Source organism: Podarcis raffonei, chromosome Z (genome assembly GCF_027172205.1).
Source record: "Podarcis raffonei isolate rPodRaf1 chromosome Z, rPodRaf1.pri, whole genome shotgun sequence".
NCBI classification, from domain to species: Eukaryota; Metazoa; Chordata; class Lepidosauria; order Squamata; family Lacertidae; genus Podarcis; species Podarcis raffonei.
In genome coordinates this window covers 40,765,548-40,783,135 of record NC_070621.1, presented here as the reverse complement: position 1 = coordinate 40,783,135, position 17,588 = coordinate 40,765,548, and the positions used below count along the sequence as shown (strand labels likewise).

Below are 17,588 nucleotides of genomic sequence, written 5' to 3'. Positions count from 1 at the left end.
GTACAGGATTCCTATTGGTGTACCGACCTCCCCGCTGCACCAAGGATTCCCTGCCCAAGCTGCTTCAGGTCGTGGCGGATGTTCTCCTGGAGACACTTAGCTTGGTTGTCCTGGGGAATTTTAACATCCATGCCGACACGACCTTACAAGGGGCCGCTCGGGACTTCGTGGAAAGCATGGCCTCCATGGGGCTGTCTCTGAATAAGTTTGGCCCAATTCATAGCCGCGGACATGCCTTAGACTTGGTGTTTACCTTTAGTGACGTGGGTGATCTGACACTAACTAAAAGCGAAACAAAAGAAGTGCCATGGTCAGATCACTTCCTGGTGCAACTGGACTTCTCCGCGACCCTTCCCCTCTGCAGGGAGGTGGGACCGATTCGGATGGTCCGCCCCCGCCACTTAATGGATCCAATTGGCTTCCAGAGAGTGGTAGAGGATGTTTTATCCCAAGTTGATGGCCTTTCAGCTGATTCCCTGGTGGCACACTGGAATGCGGAGTCAACCAGGCCTATTGACTGTCTGGCTCCGAAGCGCCCTCTCCGATTGCATGGAGCCCGGACAGCCCCGTGGTTTTTCCCGGAGCTGAGGGTGATGAAACAATCGTTGAGACGGCTAGAGCGCCGGTGGCGGATAACTCATTCTGAATCAGACCGGACATGGGTTAGAGCTCAACGTTGAGCCTACCAAGTGGCAATGGCAACAGCGAAGAGGGCCTTCTTCGCCGCCTCCATTGCATCTGCAGAAAACAGCAGCAGGAGACTTTTTCAGGTGGTTCGCAATCTATCGGAACCACCTGTACCACCGGGGATCCCCAAGATCTCCTGCAGTGCTTTTGCAAAGTTTTTTGCAGATAAAGTCGCTCAGAGTCAGAAGGAGGTAGACTCCACCGTGGGAGCAGGGACAGGGCGGGAGAGTGCTAGAGTTCTGTCTGGTCCTGTTACATGGGATCAATTCCAATCTGTTACCTCCGAGGATGTGGACAGGCTGCTTGGACAAGTGAAACTGACCACCTGTCTACTTGATCCTTGCCCATCCTGGCTGATAAAAGCGAGCCAGGAAGGGCTGGGCGATGGGCTCTGCGGGGTGGTGAATGCTTCCCTCTGTGAGGGAGCCTTCCCAGACCCGCTGAAAGAGGCAGTCATTAAACCGCTTCTTAAAAAAACATCTTTAGACCCGGCCAATTTGGCCAACTATCACCCAGTCTCAAATCTACCATTCTTGGGCAAGGTGATTGAGCGGGTGGTTGCCGAACAACTCCAAGCACGCCTGGAGGATGCGGACCATTTGGATCCCTTCCAATCGGGATTCAGGCCTCACCATGGGACTGAAACTGCCTTGGTCGCGCTGGCTGATGATCTCTGGCGGGCTAGGGACAAAGGTGAGAGCTGTTTCCTAGTTCTGCTGGATCTCTCAGCAGCCTTTGACACCATCAACCATAACATCCTTCTGGACCACCTAGAGGGGCTGGGAGCTGGGGGCACTGTTATATGGTGGTTCCGCTCCTTTCTCCAGGGCCGTGTCCAGAAAGTGGTGGGGGGGGGATGAGTGTTCAGACCCCTGGGCTCTCACTTCTGGGGTGCCTCAGGGTTCCGTCCTCTCCCCCATGCTTTTTAATATCTATATGAAGCCACTGGGAGAGATCATCAGGGGGTTTGGACTGGGTGTTCATCAGTATACACATGACACCCAGCTCTACCTCTCCTTTAAATCAGAACCAGTGAAGGTGATGAAGGTCCTGTGTGAGTACCTGGAGGTGCTTGGAGGATGAATGGCGGCTAACAGATTGAGGTTGAATCCTGACAAGACAGAAGTACTGTTTTTGGGGGACAGGAGGCGAGCGGCTGTGGAGCACTCCCTGGTCCTGAATGGGGTAACTGTGCCCCTGAAGGACCAGGTGCGCAGCCTGGGAGTCATTTTGGACTCACAGCTGTCCATGGAGGCGCAGGTTAACTCTGTGTCCAGGGCAGCTGTCTACCAGCTCCACCTGGCACACAGGCTAAGACCCTACCTGCCCACGGACTGTCTCGCCAGAGTGGTGCATGCTCTAGTTATCTCCCGCTTGGACTACTGCAACACGCTCTATGTGGGGCTACCTTTGAAGGTGACCCGGAAACTGCAATTAATCCAGAATTCGGCAGCTAGACTGGTGACTGGGAGTGGCCGCCGGGACCACATAACACCGGTTCTAAGAGATCTGCATTGGCTCCCAGTACATTTCCGAGCACAATTCAAAGTGTTGGTGCTGACCTTTAAAGCCCTAAACGGCCTCGGCCCAGTATACCTGAAGGAGCATCTCTACTCCCATTGTTCTGCCCGGACGCTGAGGTCCAGCGCCGAGGGCCTTCCGGCGGTTCCCTCATTGCGAGAAGCAAAGTTACAGGAAACCAGGCAGAGGGCCTTCTCGGTAGTGGCACCCTCCCTGTGGAACGCCCTCCATCAGATGTCAAAGAGATAAACAACTACCTGACATTCAGAAGACACCTGACATTCATGTGTGACATCTTACTGTATTTTTGGTCTTTGTGGAAGCCGCCCAGAGTGGCTGGGGTACAAATAATAAATTTATTATTATTATTATTTATTCACCCGTTATTTATGCTTAATCAAATATTCTATGTATGTTTTAATCTACAATTGGTTCTTGCTCCCATTTATTCAATAATTGTTCGCTTAGATTCATACTGTTATGCTATTTATTTAGGTTATGCTGGTTTGTGGCAGAATAAAGTAAGACGTTCAGCAATGCTTCCAAGGGACCTACGCTGAGAGCACTTAGCCACTTTTCACCCTTTGCAGAGGCTCAGCAACCTCCAACAGATGATATGAGCTGCAGGGTTATGATGATACCACAAGCCCCTCTTGATTACCATGCAGGAAGGCCTGTTTCCCCAGCACTGCATCTCATGCTTGCCGTCATAAAATGAAATGTGTACAAACCGTGTACTAAAAACATGCACACACGTGTAAAATGTATTATTCGCTGCAGGGTGGTGAAGATCCAGAGGGGGAAATGGAACCCCTCAACTGTCCTCTCCCCTTAACTGCCATTTGGGGGTAGCCATTCCATCAGGTTGCCTCAGTGGAAGAGGTAGGAAGGACGGTTCATTTCATTGGCTTTGCGGAAGACCCTTTTACTGTGCCAGCTGGTCATTACAGCACACCTGTTTAGAAATTGGTGCTTGAGTTTTGGTTTTTTACTTTCCTCTTCCCTCCCTGTCCCTTTCCCCTTGTGTGTCCTTTCTCCCACCCCCCCTGGATTATAAGCCTACAGTGGCAGCACTGTGTTAGTTTGATTGTATGTGAACCACTCTGGGAGCCATTGGCCGAAGAGCACTAAATGATCTAAATGAATAAATAAAACCCAAGTGCAAAATATTACTTTCAGATTAAATAAACATTTGTTGGCTGCATTGGGAAATCCATTCAATTTTTGCAAACTAGGTTAGCGTTAAAGAAAAGACAAGCTTAGAGGACTGTGGAAATTGCCACCACCCACCACCCATCAGCCTGACGCAAAACATGAATCTAAGCACAGAAAATACCTGCATACATTGCTTCATTACTACTTTATTGGAGCAGAGGTTAACAAACATGGATGGTATGCTAGGGAACGCTTATTCACATGAAAATTACCATGACATGAAATAAATAAAGCATATTAAAAGTATAAGCAAAAACTCAAACTATAATTTGTTCCTCTTCTTACAGCTGTGACTATCTGGTGCAACAAGCGACAACCTAGCTTGCAGCCCTCGGAACTGCCTATTCTTGTCAGTAGAATGGTTTCAGGTTGTAGTCCTTGACGGTCTTTGTTTTGCCCGTTCCATGTTTCATAAAATTATAAGCAATAACTGAACAGAATAATTTCTATGGGCTCAGACTACATAGCTATGCTTAGAAGGTCACTTACTCAAGGAACAAAATACCAACCAGCACTTAAGTAGATTTCATACCCCTTTTTCACTGCTCAAAGCATTCCCTGTTCAGCAGATCCATCGAATACAAAGTACAGCACCCCTAGCCTGTGAAGTACATGTGAAAATATGGACTTCTTGCTTTCTAGTTCTGTCTTTTGAAATGAAAATGAAATTAATTCTGTCTTTTGAAATGAAATGAAATTAATTTTGTGACATTTAGGAGAGGACTGGGGGAAATTTCATTGGTTCTCACACAACATCAACCATGATTTTAATGTAGCTCTCCCCTCTCAAGCCCCACCTATTCTTCAAAATAAATTAACTTGGGGGCCAAACTCTGTGTGAGTTCCTGGTCTCCTGATATGAGTTTTTTTAAAAAAAGAAAAAAGAAAAAGACACTTTAAAGCAACCTTGGTGCATCCTGCTTTGACTGGCGCAGGGATGCTGGGCTCTAGGGGTGCTAAGCCTTCCCTTTCCCTGCTGTTTCCTCCCACCTATAGTCCCCTCCTGCCACTGACTTCTGTCCCATGGCAGTGGGGGAAAACAGATACAACTGGCCCGCCACTTAAAGCGAGGGTTCTGTTCCAGGTGCCCATGCACAAAAGCAAAGTTGTGCAGTCAGGAAGCCCAAATATAAGGCAAGGGCTGTTTACCAGGCTCTGGGAGCTTCCCACTATCTTCCCAAATCCTGGCAAGCAAGGAAAAATTGCTGGGTGCACAGGTGGGGGGAAATAAACAGCTGGGAATGAAATGTTTACCTCGCTCTCCATTTATGTATTTACCATCACCACCACCCCAAATATATATATATAAGGTGGGCATAAGATATGGGCCCAACCTTACCTCTATCATGCCCACATTTCCACCTTACCCTGACGCTAGTAGGGAGTTACTTATTATTAGTAAAGTGACTGGGGTGGGAAGGGCTAAACACTTCCTCCCAACTCCACTACTATGATTGCCATCTGAGCACCCTGCAACTGCTCTTTCAAAAGGAAAAAGGAAAAAAAATGAATGGCAGGAAATCCAATAATGGCTCTCCTGTGTCCTGCCCTCGGCTGGATAATAAAGGGCAGAAGATTTAGGCAGAATTAAAGGGAGGAGCCATTCAAACCAGGGCACCTGTTATTCTACTTAAACCATTCCAATAAACCCAAAGGGACCTGCCACAAAAAGGGTCTGGACTGAGAAGCAGAATCTGGCACACAGCATATACTGCCCAATGCTGGATTAAGCTATGCTAATTGCAGAGTTTTCTGATTAAGTGGCATATAAATCTTTCTAAATAAATAAAAGGCTTCTTGCAAAATAAATAATAATAATTATTAAAAAAAAGCTTGAGTATCTCAAATTGCCACGTCTGCAGTAAATTATAAACAAACACGTTCCTTCTCTGCCTTTTGGATAAATGTTTCATCTCTCACACCATCCCCTTTCTGACATCACTGAGGAGGCACTTTCTTTTTTTTTATCTTATAAATTAAACAATTTGTTCAACTAACTCCTTTAACTGTACAGTTACTTTCATATTCTGTGGCTCCCTCCAAAATCGGCAGGGACCATTCACTTCACTTGGCTCAGATTCTGAGTAGACCATTCAACATGGCTTCAATCATGCACTGCAGTAACTTTTTTTAATAAAAAAAAAATTTTGGTCATTAGTACAGATGTTGAATCTGTTGACCAGTTTTTGCCAAGCTGTGCCTGCCCTCTCGTGCTCTGCTAGCATGCACAGCAGCCCAAGCAGAGCACCCAAATCACCAAATGTGATTTATTTTAAAGTCCTTAAGAGGGCCTAATTTGAGCTTTCAAGAACCACACCCATCACCCCCCAAGACCAACCAAGTTATCATCCAAGTTTTCCTCCACAGTCTCTGCATATGGATTGAATTGTTTTGACAGGAAACAAAGGGCGTCCTTCAGGAATCTGTTTCCACCTATTTTCTTAACAGCAAGTCCCCTGAACACCAGGAGTTGCAGCAAAACCTCCTGGAGTGAAGAATGTCCCCGTTGCAGGAGCTGCTCATTAACACCAAAAAGGGCTTCCAAAAACTGAAAGCTGCCCCCATCCTATTCCACCCACTTGCTTGTTTCACCATCTCACCAATTCTCTCGCCTTTCCTTTCTGCCCTGGCACCACTCTTCTTGCGCTAGCCTTGAAAATTCTCTGCTTTTCATTTATTTGGCACCCATTCTCACCGGTCTTATTAATGTCTACATTCCCCTTATCTGCCTTTGGGTGAGCTTCTTGAAAAGGAGACCCGCCCGAATGGGTGGCATCTTTTGCTTTTACTGCCTCTGGCATGATGTGATGAGTTTTACATTTCATTTTGTGATGGGACATCTTGCCAAGAGACTCCATCTTTTCACAATGGTTTGCTTTAAAGAACTGCGGTTCATCATCAGACAAATTGTTTCCAGAATATCTCTTTCTGTTGTTCTTCCGATCAGCTTCCCTCTCCTCATCACTAGATGTCCATTTGACTCTTTGTTCTTCACCCCTTGCTTTGCTGCTGGCTCTTTTGTATGTTGTCCTAAGCTTTAGCTTGGAGTGCCTTGCTGAATCACAGTACTCAGAGCGTGAGAAGAAACTGTGTTTGCTGCGTTCAATACCTTGAGTACCACAACAATCATTTTGGACAGAAATCGACAAATCTCTCACCATTTTCTGACCGAAGGGTGACACCTTGCAGCCACCACCATTTTTTCTTTCTTTTTTGCTTCGTGACTCATTAAGTGCCTCACTGAAGGATTCAGAATCACTGCTGATCTCTTCCAATACATCCTTCAATTTATTCACACGGCCAACTAGCTTGTGTGATGCCATAGCCACCATTTCAGTGTCTTCTGCTTCAGATTTTCTATCATGAGCTACACTTACTAGGACACGACTATTCAATTTACCACGCAGCGTTCCTTCTTCAGCCTCATTTGACAGATCTTTGCCCCGATAGTTTTTGGCAAACTCCCTAGCACATGCCTGGCTTCTTGGCATAACCCCAGGTTCCTCATCCATTACTTTCCAGTTATCACTACGTCTAGAGCTTTTCTCTTGGGTATTTGGTACACAAATCAAATCCGTCATGCACTGCCTATCTTTGTTCTGCAGGTTAATCTGTAAGCTGTCCTTATTGAAATACACCACCCTCTGCCACTGAGACTTATTCGCTGGGTTATCCACCCTTGGAAAGTCCCGTGCATATTCTGGGGTTTGATAGTAGTTGAGTAAATAATGTGTGAATTCATCAGTTTCATATACCTTGGGCTTCCTGAATTCTCTCTCCCTGGAAGCTTTAGAGGAGCACCCAAACGAGTGGCTGTCATGGGGGCCGTGTGTTACGTAGGTGGTGATGGTTTCCGCGACTGGCCTGTTCAAAGTATTTCTCCAAAACGGATCAGGTAATGGAGGCAACTTAAATGGAATGTGCTGCTGCTGCTGCTGCTGCTGCTGCTGCTGCTGCTGCTCAATAAAAGCATCCGCCAACTGAGGTGACTGACACTTGGTTTCTCTCTTATTCTTCGACTCTTGTTGCCCAAGGCAGTTTACTTGTTCCTTTGGTGCATTCTGTATCTGAGATGCAAAGGAGCAATTCTCCCTTTTGATTTCAAGATTCAGCAGAGGGCCCCCTATTTGCTCGGATGCTTGTGCAACGTCCTTTGGGGGGGGGAATAAAAAAAAGAATTATAGCGCAACAGAACAAGGGGCTTGAGCAGAAAGCAAATACCGGTAAATCAGCAAAGCCTAATGATAAATGATTTTATGTACAATTTGGGCTAGTCAAAGACTCTTCAGTGCCTAAGACAGGAAATCCAAATGGCATCCACCCACCCAGGTCAAACAAGCCAGAATGCACCTGGTGTGTGGCCAGAAGCTCTTGGACTACAACTCCCATCATGTCAAATGGCCTGGGATTGCAGGAGTTGGAGTCCAAGAACAGTTGGAGGACAACATGGATGGATTACTTTGTCCTAGTGATTCTACTAAAATGCAAAAGCTGCATAAAAGCATTGTTGTGTTTTAACAGCTCGTCCCCACCCCCATAAAAAGGGACTTATGCATAACCTCCCTGTGGGTTGTACCTCATGGGTGAAATCTGCCTCCCTCCCTGCCAGTCTTAGCAAGACCCAAAATACACAGCTTGGGAAACACACTTAAGACTTCATTCACTGTAGGAGTTGTCTCTGCAGACTGCTGTTTGAGGCGGTTCAATTTTTCCAGAAAGGAAACCTGTGTTTTTTGTTTTTTAAATGCCAATTCACTTCAAACCACATCTTAAAAGGCTCACAAAGCTGCACAAATCATAGCCTTTAAGATACAAGCCAGCTTGATTTTGCTGTTTTCAGAGGAAAAATAATTATTAATGAAAGTCACTTGCCATAGGCAATAGTCAAATTGCCGGTTTATTTGCTTTCGCTTTTTTAATAACAACTTCGGAGTTGTTCTACTAAAATAATGACCCCACACAAGAAAGCAAGTTTCAGCCCCACCTCAATAATTCACAGCAATTTCCTATATGAAAAGAGAACTTCCACCAACAAGCATTTGTATGATCCTTTATCACAGGATGAAAAGGAGAAGTTATCAAAAGCCTTACATCTTGCTGAGGAGTTTACTTAAATCACTTCATTCTCAGAGTCAACATCTCCCAGCGCACCCAGTTCAGTGCATCAAAATGTGGTGTGCCTTGGATGTGGAAACTGAGAAACCTGCTGCCCACTTCTGGCAAACTCTGCTATCATATATGCCTACAGTTGTCCACAACTTATTACATATATTTTTAAAAAACATTAAAAAACAAAAACCCTTAGAAGATTTTGAAAATTATATCCTTACTTTTACTTTGTTTAAGAGCAGGGAAAGCAGCCTCATGGACTCCTCTCTTTTCTGAGCTATATCGTGTTTCTTCTCTTCCCAATTGGGCATCTTCTCTGTCCACAAATCTTCCGCATCTGTTACCTTCCGCTGCTTTCTTGGGCGTTTTGTATCCCAATCTATCTCCCTTCGCCCATGTTTCTTGTGCTTATACTTCCTCTTTCCTTCTCCAGTTTTCTTTTCTTCATCATCGCGTCGTTTTCTAGGCAATTATTGATATGGGACAATTTAGGTGCGGGAGGGAAATAATTTTACAGTTTTAACCCTTGCAAGGTAGAAGGGAAGATAAGGAGGTAACAGGAAGAGCTTCCACCCTTGAAATCTGTTTGGACACAAGAGAGAACACTTCCTACAAATTTGTGTTTTGGAATGTAAACATATATACTTCACACATTCTAAGGAGATGCAAAATGTTTGAAGATAACCTCAGGGCAGCTCTCTCTTGAAACATCTTCTGGTGCTAACATTTCCCAGTACTGCATCTAAAGTTACATGAGCTATTTCAATCACTGCCATAAACCATGGTTTATCATGACAATAATGAACCTAGTCTCACAACCCTGTGCCCGCACCCGGTCCTTCAACGGTGTGGCACTTTTGCTCAGTGGCAGACCTACATTTTGGAAGTTTGAACTGTTATGCGGGCCCCTACACAATCAGCAACAAGGTCTGGGTGCCCACTGTTATCTGCAACGGGGTATTCCGTGGCAGATCACCACATACACACACACACACACACACACACACACACACTTAAAAATGATAACTGCTACATCTCAGATTTTGATTTAAATTGCTATACTGGACAGATTATCTCACATGTCAAAATCACTGGTGTGAATAAAAAAAAATCCTATGCCTTATAGTTCTTGAGTTATGGGAGGAATGCTATATACAGTGGTACCTTGGGTTACATACGCTTCAGGTTACAGATTCCACTAACCCAGAAAAATGCTTCCGGTTAAGAACTTTGCTTCAGGATGAGAACAGAAATTGCGCGGCGGCAGCAGGAGGCCCCATTAGCTTAACTGGTGCTTCAGGTTAAGAACAGTTTCAGGTTAAGAACAGACCTCCAGAACGAATTAAGTACTTAACTCGAGGTACCACTCGAGGCTAAAGTCTTTTCTGGGGACCCTCCAAGATTAGGGTCCCTGAAGCTTAGATCCACCACTGCTTTTGCTATTTTAGATTAGTGATATGGGTCTTCTGGACTGATTGAAAAGCAAGGGTAATTTGCACTGAATACATTTCTGATGCCAATACAATGAACCTGAGCAATCCCTGGGCAATAGTGAAATGGATGAGGACAAGTGAGCTGAGCTTGGATCCTGGCCAAACAGAGGCACTGTGGGTGAGCAGCTCCTTTGTCTGAGAAATTGGTCAGTTCCTACCATGGATGAGGTTGCACTCTCCCTGAAGGAGAAGGTTCACAGAGTGAGGTGCTTCCAGATCCACCTACATCACTGGAGGCTCAGGTAGCCTCAGCAGCTGGCAAGGCCCTTTACCAACTACAGCTGGTCCATCAGCTGTGGCCATTCCTGGGCTGGGAAAGCCTTGCCACAGTAGTTCACGTGTTGGTTATATCAATACAGTCATACCTCGGGTTGAAGTAGCTTCGGGATAAGTATTTTTGGGTTGCGCACTGCGGCGACCCGGAAGTAATGGAGCGTGTTACTTCCAGGTTTCGTGCTCGCGCATGCGCAGATGGTCAAAATGACGCCACGAACATGCGCAGAAGTGGCGAATCGTGACCCACGCATGCGCGGATGCAGGTTGCATTCGCTTCTGGATGCAAATGGGGCTCCGGAACAGATCCAGAGGTACCAGTGTACTGGACTACTGCAATGCACTCTACATGGAGCTTCCCTCACATGTGAGCTGGAAAATGCAGTCAGCAATCATGCCACAGCATACCACACTAAGAACCATCTTGTCTAGGCAAGCCTACCCAGATGCTTAGAAAGTTGAGGTGATGTGTGTTTTAACTTTATGTTTTAAAGCATGCTTGTGGTTTTTATTTATTTTCTTGTTTTATCTTTGGGTAAACCTCTTTGAAGTTGTTGGGGGTTTTTTTTACAATCAAGCGGTCTATAAATTTTACGAAATGATCAGTAAATAAAAATCTAGCACAGTGGTACCTCAGGTTAAGAACTTAATTTGTTCTGGAGGTCTGTTGTTAACCCAAAACTGTTCTTAACCGGAGGTACCACTTTAGCTAATGGGGACTTCCTGCTACCACCGCCACACGATTTCTGTTCTCATCCTGAAGTAAAGTTCTTAACCTGAGGTACTATTTCTGGGTTAGCAGAGGCTGTAACCTGAAGTGTCTGTAACCTGAAGCATCTGTAACCCGAGGTACCACTGTATAGCAAGTTCACTTATATTTGCTTTTTTTAAAAAAGCTAAGAAACCCATCTTAAACTTTTCTCCCCAATTCTTACAGAATAGTTTCTACATGTCATTAATGTTCCTTCATTCTTGCTGCACCGTTAGTGTGTTCATACCTGCAATACTGATAACCTAACAACTTTCTTCCGCCCTTCACTGGCTTCATTATAATGATGCCAAACGCTAGGATTATTCCCCATCACTCCTGAACAGGCATCATTATTACTACTCAGGGAGTGCTCAGATGCACTATGAAAGCTAACAGATTATATACAAACACTTTCACCTTCCCCGGCTCAAGAAAAGAAATAAGACACTCGTCTGGAGGCCTTGTGCATTTGCTGACCTTGGCTCTTCTTTTTTACAGTTAGAGCTACGGACCACTTTGCTTTCAATTTAATCATTGTTCCTAACCTCCAGTCAACATTTCTATGCCTCCACAGGCCACAAAAATGGTGTCAAGACACAGAATGCAGATCTAAGCAGTTCTGGCCTTGTAAGTTGCTGAGCCCTACTGCAGACTGAACAGAGCAGCTAATTCCCAAACTCTGTGCTGTGTGAAAACTGCTAGTATGTCACATGAGCATATATAATGCTCCTGTGAGCTCAAAAGTACCCAGCCACAGAAGAGGATGCTTCTGGTATCTGTGTGAGTCACTACTCTGATCTTTCCTCCTCCTAACCTGTCACTAGATGTAAATGGATCGTTCTACCACTCCTCATGGAGTAACATAGAACGTCCTGGTCTGAGAGGTCTGTTGTGTCTGTGCATGAATCACTGCTCTGACCTTGCCGTCTTCTAGCTAGGAGGGCCCTTCTAAAGGCAGGTGAATTGTAACGCACATAGTATAAAAGTAGGCCTTTTCCAGGAGCATGAATGAAGCACGTCTCTCCAAATTTAATTCGGAGAAAGTGTGCCAGAGTTCTCATAAAGCCTGAGAAGCATTGCAGAAAGGATTTTGTAAGGGTTCTATAGACCTGAACGATTCCTGATGAGAAAAAATATTTTGTAAAATCCTTGTTGATTTTCTAGGAAACAATTTTGGTACGCAGCCAACTCGGACTTCTGTACATACTGGTGGCTCTCAATGTATGGAGGGGCTATGTACCAGGGATAGCACCTAAAGCCAAAATTGTGTGTAGTCAAAACACACTGCGACTGGGCTTGCCCAAGTCTTTTTTTCCCCAGACACCCACCCATTTTCTGCCCTGTCTTTGTTAATTATTTTTTTTTGCCTACCTCATAAAGCTAAACGCATACAAGTTTCATGAGCATACGTTGCAAATTACCTGTAACAGGAAATCCCTGGGCCTGAGGGTCTGCATTTTATATCCTAATTGCTAAATAAGTCTTTAAAAAGGGGAGGGGTGAAATAACGTCTTGCAAAAGCTGAATTTGTTGAGAGTTTCGTAAATCTAGTGTTACTATTTCAGTCTTTTGGCATAACAACTTTTGTTCTGAATGCAAGAAAGAAGGTGGAGCCCAAGGCTCCCTGCAGAATAAGAACATATGTGCTCAGATGTAATCTGGCATTGAAGAAGCCCTCTGGAGAGCGAAGGGAGGTTGAGAAAACAAGTAGTGACACACATTTATCTTTGAACTCAGCAGCAAAACCTAAAAACCAAATTACATTATATTCTCTCACAAAAATTGATCTAACTTCAGTGTAGGCATAATGCTGTTATACAGAATTTCAGCAATTGATAAAACAAACCAAATTGTAAAAAAAGGTCTTATGCAACTATGCGCCTAAGGTTCATCCTCATACAGAACCGTCACTTGTTATCTATTAACGTAAAGCAAAGGACATATTGCCCTTTCACTGAAGTTTCTATTTGTTAATTACCATGAGGAGGCAACTTTGAACCAACAGAAAAGAACTAAGCATCTATGGAAAAATTCATGCAGCTATATAACCAACAGCTAAAATGGCAAAAATATCCTTTTTAAACTCCTTTTTTGTTCCCCTTGGCAGAATCAGGAAGTCTTTGAACAGTAAAATGGCAGAATTTGGAGTCTGCTGGATTTTCAGTCGCCCAGTAACAGCTACCTGAAGGAGCGTCTCCACCCGCATCGTTCAGCCAGGACACTGAGGTCCAGTTTTGAGGGCCTTCTGGTGGTTCCCTCTCTGCAAGAAGCAAAGCTACAGGGAACCAGGCAGAGGGCCTTCCCGGTAGTGGCTCCTGCCCTGTGGAACGCCCTCCCATCAGATGTCAAGGAAATAAACAACTATCTGACTTTTAGAAGACATATGAAGGCAGCCTTGTATAGGGAAGTTTTTAATGTTTGATTTTTGTGTGTGTTTTTAATATTATGTTTGGAGCCGCCCAGTGTGGCTGAGGAAACCCAGCCAGATGGGTGGGGTATAGATCACATATTATTATTATTATTATTATTATTATTATTATTATTATTATTACTACTACTACCTGATAGAAACATGTTTTGAATAGCAGGGCATGAAATTAGTAACCAGATAGTAATCCCATGGCCAAAAGTTGGACTGCTTATATCTTGCTAGTTTTCTCCAGTAATCTAGATGTCTTTACTATCAAGTTTACACCTACAGATACTGTTCTGAGTTTGTGGATGCCAGACTCTTCTAATCCCTGGAACTAGCAAGTGTTCAAAACTACTCAAACCAAGCTAGCCTCCTAGTAAGGAGAGCAAAGGGGGGGGGGGTCTGTGGAAGGAAGAGTTTAGGAGTGGTGATCTAGAAGTAAAGCTGCAGGCTAGAAAGCTAGAGAGGCAGAGCATAATGTTTGATGTCTACTAAATCTAAGGCTATGGCTATGGTCACCCTCTTGGGGTGTTAATGCTGTGAACCCCTCCATCGTATGTTCAGGCTGCATATATGTGTAAATAAACCATATATCCTAAAGACATACAGTCCCCACTGTGCCTCATTTCCAAAAGAAAACACAAACCCTGGGTTAAGCACCCGGAACCCCTGGAATCTCACGCTGATCAGAGATTGGGATGGATTGTAACACTATTAACAGCTGCAGATAAAACATGAAGTGAGAAACAGTGTTTTGATGTTTGCAGCCTTCTGGTTAAAAGTCTTTCAGCTTTATCAGTTACACTGAAATGTACTTTAGGGAAGACAGTAAAATAATCATGGTTATGTGAATGCTACAGGAGCACACAATTTAGTACCGGGTAAACAAATTAGTTTCCCAAGACTCAACTTTCATTTGTTTGTTTTAAAAGAAATGTTTCTAGCCCTCATGGCAAGGAGCATATTATGTATAAATGCCTGCAGAAAGGTGTCTGGAAAAGATTTCAAGTACTTGGGGGGCACGTTTTCCATTATCTCACATAGATATCCCAATAACTAAACAAAATCTGAATTATGCGTAACTAATAAAATGGCTTAAAAAGGGAAAGTACGCAGATTTTCTCTACCTGCATAAACTTAGGTAAGTCACAAGGTCCAGCTGATTTTGGTACACAATGTCAGCTGCCATTATGCAAAGAAAAGGTATGGAGCCCCCACAGCCACAAAAAACAATCCTCTTATCTCAGTTTCCCCACTAACAGGGCATGCTCAATCTTGTCTTTAAGAGAAAAAAGAAAAAGCCACAGAGATTCCTCACCTTTCAATCCGTTTCCCCCCCCTGTCTTCTTTCCTCTTTCGCTCTCTCTCTAGTTCTCGCAGAGTTGATTTTTCCAGGTTTCTCTGATTTACAGCAGTATCACTGAAATGATCAGTAGTATCAGACGTCACCTGTTTAAAAATCAAAGAAGTACAAATTGTAGTCTCGCTCACTCAAGCATACAAAATCTACAAGGTCTCCAGAGCCAATTTCAAGATCTCAAATAGAACACAGGGAGCCTTAACAGCATTGGGACATTCCCTAAACCACTTTGGCTCAATTATCTCCATACCAGAAAGAAGGCCTTTGCTATGCAGTCCAACACAGATGACATAGGGGTGGCAGGGAGACTCATGCTCAAGTAAAGGAAGTTGTGCTACTGAGAAATAACTGCTTGTGATTGTAACCCAGCATGAACACAAACACTTCCCACCTGGTCCCTATGCTACACTGCAAGCTTCTATTTTTGGAGCTGGGGGTTGGAATTATAAAGGCAGTTTAAAGGTTCAGTTGGGATAGGGTGTAAACAGAATACAGGTGTCATGTGAAGGTACCCATGGGATATCCCTAAGGCTCTGAAAACCAGCTGTTATCTGCCCTCAATTTTAAAATGAGAATTGGGCATCTTTCAAACCTCTCCCATATTAAAAACCACAGTGCTGAAAATGAAAAGAACTAAAAGGTGTCTGTGTAACTAGGCTACATACATTTAATAAAATCAAATCCAAGTAATCTAAGAGGTGATCAAAGTGAAATTATTTTCAAAGCTGCAATTGTATACCCATTAAAGACCAAACATAGAAATAATGCTGAAAGATATTCCAGTTAGGGAGCCCCAGAAAAATGCATATTTTTTAGGAAGTTATGATTTACTCTCAGTAATCATTCAAAGTTTCTGTATATGGAAGCAGATGCCCCATATAAAGAAAACCAAACCTGTCAAAACCATATGGCAGCAAGGGGGAGGGTGAATTGTGCTCTTCAGTTCTGCTCCAGTGAGTTGTGAGACCCCTTGCAACAGCATGGAAGTGGGTATAGGAGGTTGTAGGATAGATAGGCAAACATCTCTTCACCTCCTCTTCCATTAGTGCTGGCTTCTGCAAGACTCTTCCACAAACGGAAGGACTCCTGTTTCCTAAAGAATGTGGTTTCCAGAGGTTGTTGAATTGCAGCTCCCATCAGCTTTGAGCCAATATGGCTAATGGTCAAGGATGACAAAAGCTGTAGCCCAGCAGCCTTGGAGATCCACAGGTTCCCCATCCCTGGCACAACACAAAAACTTTGGAGCCACCTGAAAGGGTGGCAGATTAATTGAGGAACATGACTCCCACCATCAGATGCATGAAAAATTTAATTCAGCATATCCTTTCATGGGACTAGATTCCACATCACTAGGCACTTCCTCCTATGGTAGAAAATAGTTCATAATGCCTATGCCAAAATAAAACTGCCAGCCTTTCAGGTGGCATAAGACTTGGTAGTTTTTACAGCAATAGACTAAAAATAGCTACTCCTAAGCAATACTTCTTACCTTGATGTAACATGCAAGAGCTTTTCCATCATCCCCTTTAAACACCAGCTTCATTCCCTTAAATGTCTCCATAGCTTTTGAACAAGATGTGGACTCCTGGTACTGGACAAAAGCTTCAAATGTCCGCAGGTTCAAAAGGGAACGCAAAGTCAAATTATTCATGCGTCCTCCCACTTCTTCTCTATAAGGGTCAAGCATAGGGATATCTATGTTCTTGATCTTCCCAAAATTTTCAAACACTGCTCTCAAGACATCTTCCCTTGGTGATTCACTACCTGAGCCTTTCACTGCAAACCATTTGCATGGCAATCCTTCCAAATAGATGCAACCAGGACTATACTTGCTTTGCTCTGCTAAGTCTTCCTCTGGCAATTCTCTAGTGGGTTCCAACTCCTGAGGAGCTGGCGGATTGGAAGGTGGCTCCATGACAACCACTTGCAAATCATCTTTGAAGCCACTGAGGTTTATCATCTTGCCATGAAGCTTCTCCTTCAGCCTACAAAACACACGATTGGTGTCTGCCTCTCCCTCACACAGAATGAAACCCTTAGTGTTCTTGGTAACCTTAACACTGGCGAACCGGTCTGGACAAACCATTTTCTTCAGCTTTTCAATCACTTCCCACTTTGGGACTATGTAGGTAGGTCCGGTGGGTTCTGGAAGCACTATACAGATTGTCATTTTCACTACTGGCATAAGAAAGAGTTGATGAAAAGCACAGAACTCCACAGTTTCTGAGGTATCATATACTACAGTGTGATTCATGATGTCCAGAGGTCCTTTAGAAAAACAATTAAAGAGGAGCAGTTATGATAAAGAGCAAATAAAGAATGCTCCTTTATATTCTACATAGTTACCAGGGTCAGCTGCTTGCACCATGCAAACAGTGCAAGATGACATTAAACACAGCTGTCATTCATACCACACCTCTTTCAAGCTGGACCTGTGTTTTCCAAATTTCTGACAAGTACACTATTTTCTGAATTAAAATTAGAGGCACATTTAGACCTAAAACTGTTTGACCCTATCTTTGCAAATTTACTTTGAATGAAGGGCCTTTTATTTCAATGGAGCTCACTGCGATTGCAACCTTGCTTGTTTGCTGTTTTAAAGGTTATCTTCTAAAAGCACAAAATATCTTTAAAATGATATACAGTCATTTTAGAAATGGCATACAATCATCCTAAAGTGTTGGTAGGGAAGAGATATAATACACACTGTGAGGAGTGTTAAATACAATACACAGTCCCAATAGGATCTCTTATTGAACTACGGAA

At 43.9% G+C, this 17,588-nt stretch overlaps 1 protein-coding gene across 1 annotated transcript; it reads right to left on the bottom strand.

Annotated features, from left to right (window-relative positions):
* Positions 1-5,792: 5,792 nt before the first annotated feature.
* Positions 5,793-17,326, bottom strand: LOC128406286 (A-kinase anchor protein 17B-like). Its single transcript, XM_053373563.1, has 4 exons — positions 16,312-17,326; positions 14,781-14,911; positions 8,754-8,994; positions 5,793-7,574 (listed from the first exon to the last, which is right to left on the bottom strand). Exons 1-4 carry the CDS (start codon positions 17,074-17,076, stop codon positions 6,012-6,014), a joined length of 2,700 nt encoding a protein of 899 aa, XP_053229538.1. The 5' UTR covers positions 17,077-17,326; the 3' UTR covers positions 5,793-6,011.
* Positions 17,327-17,588: the final 262 nt, after the last annotated feature.

Bases quoted from the DNA above. Each gene is read 5' to 3' on its own strand.
- LOC128406286 (XM_053373563.1), bottom strand. From the start codon at position 17,076: ATGAATCACACTGTAGTATATGATACCTCAGAAACTGTGGAGTTCTGT. The intron at 8,995-14,780 runs GTGAGGAATCTC...ATAATTGCCTAG, and splicing joins GGGGGGAAACGGATTGAAAG to AAAACGACGCGATGATGAAG. The intron at 7,575-8,753 runs GTAAGGATATAA...CCCCCCCCAAAG, and splicing joins TGCTCTTAAACAAAGTAAAA to GACGTTGCACAAGCATCCGA.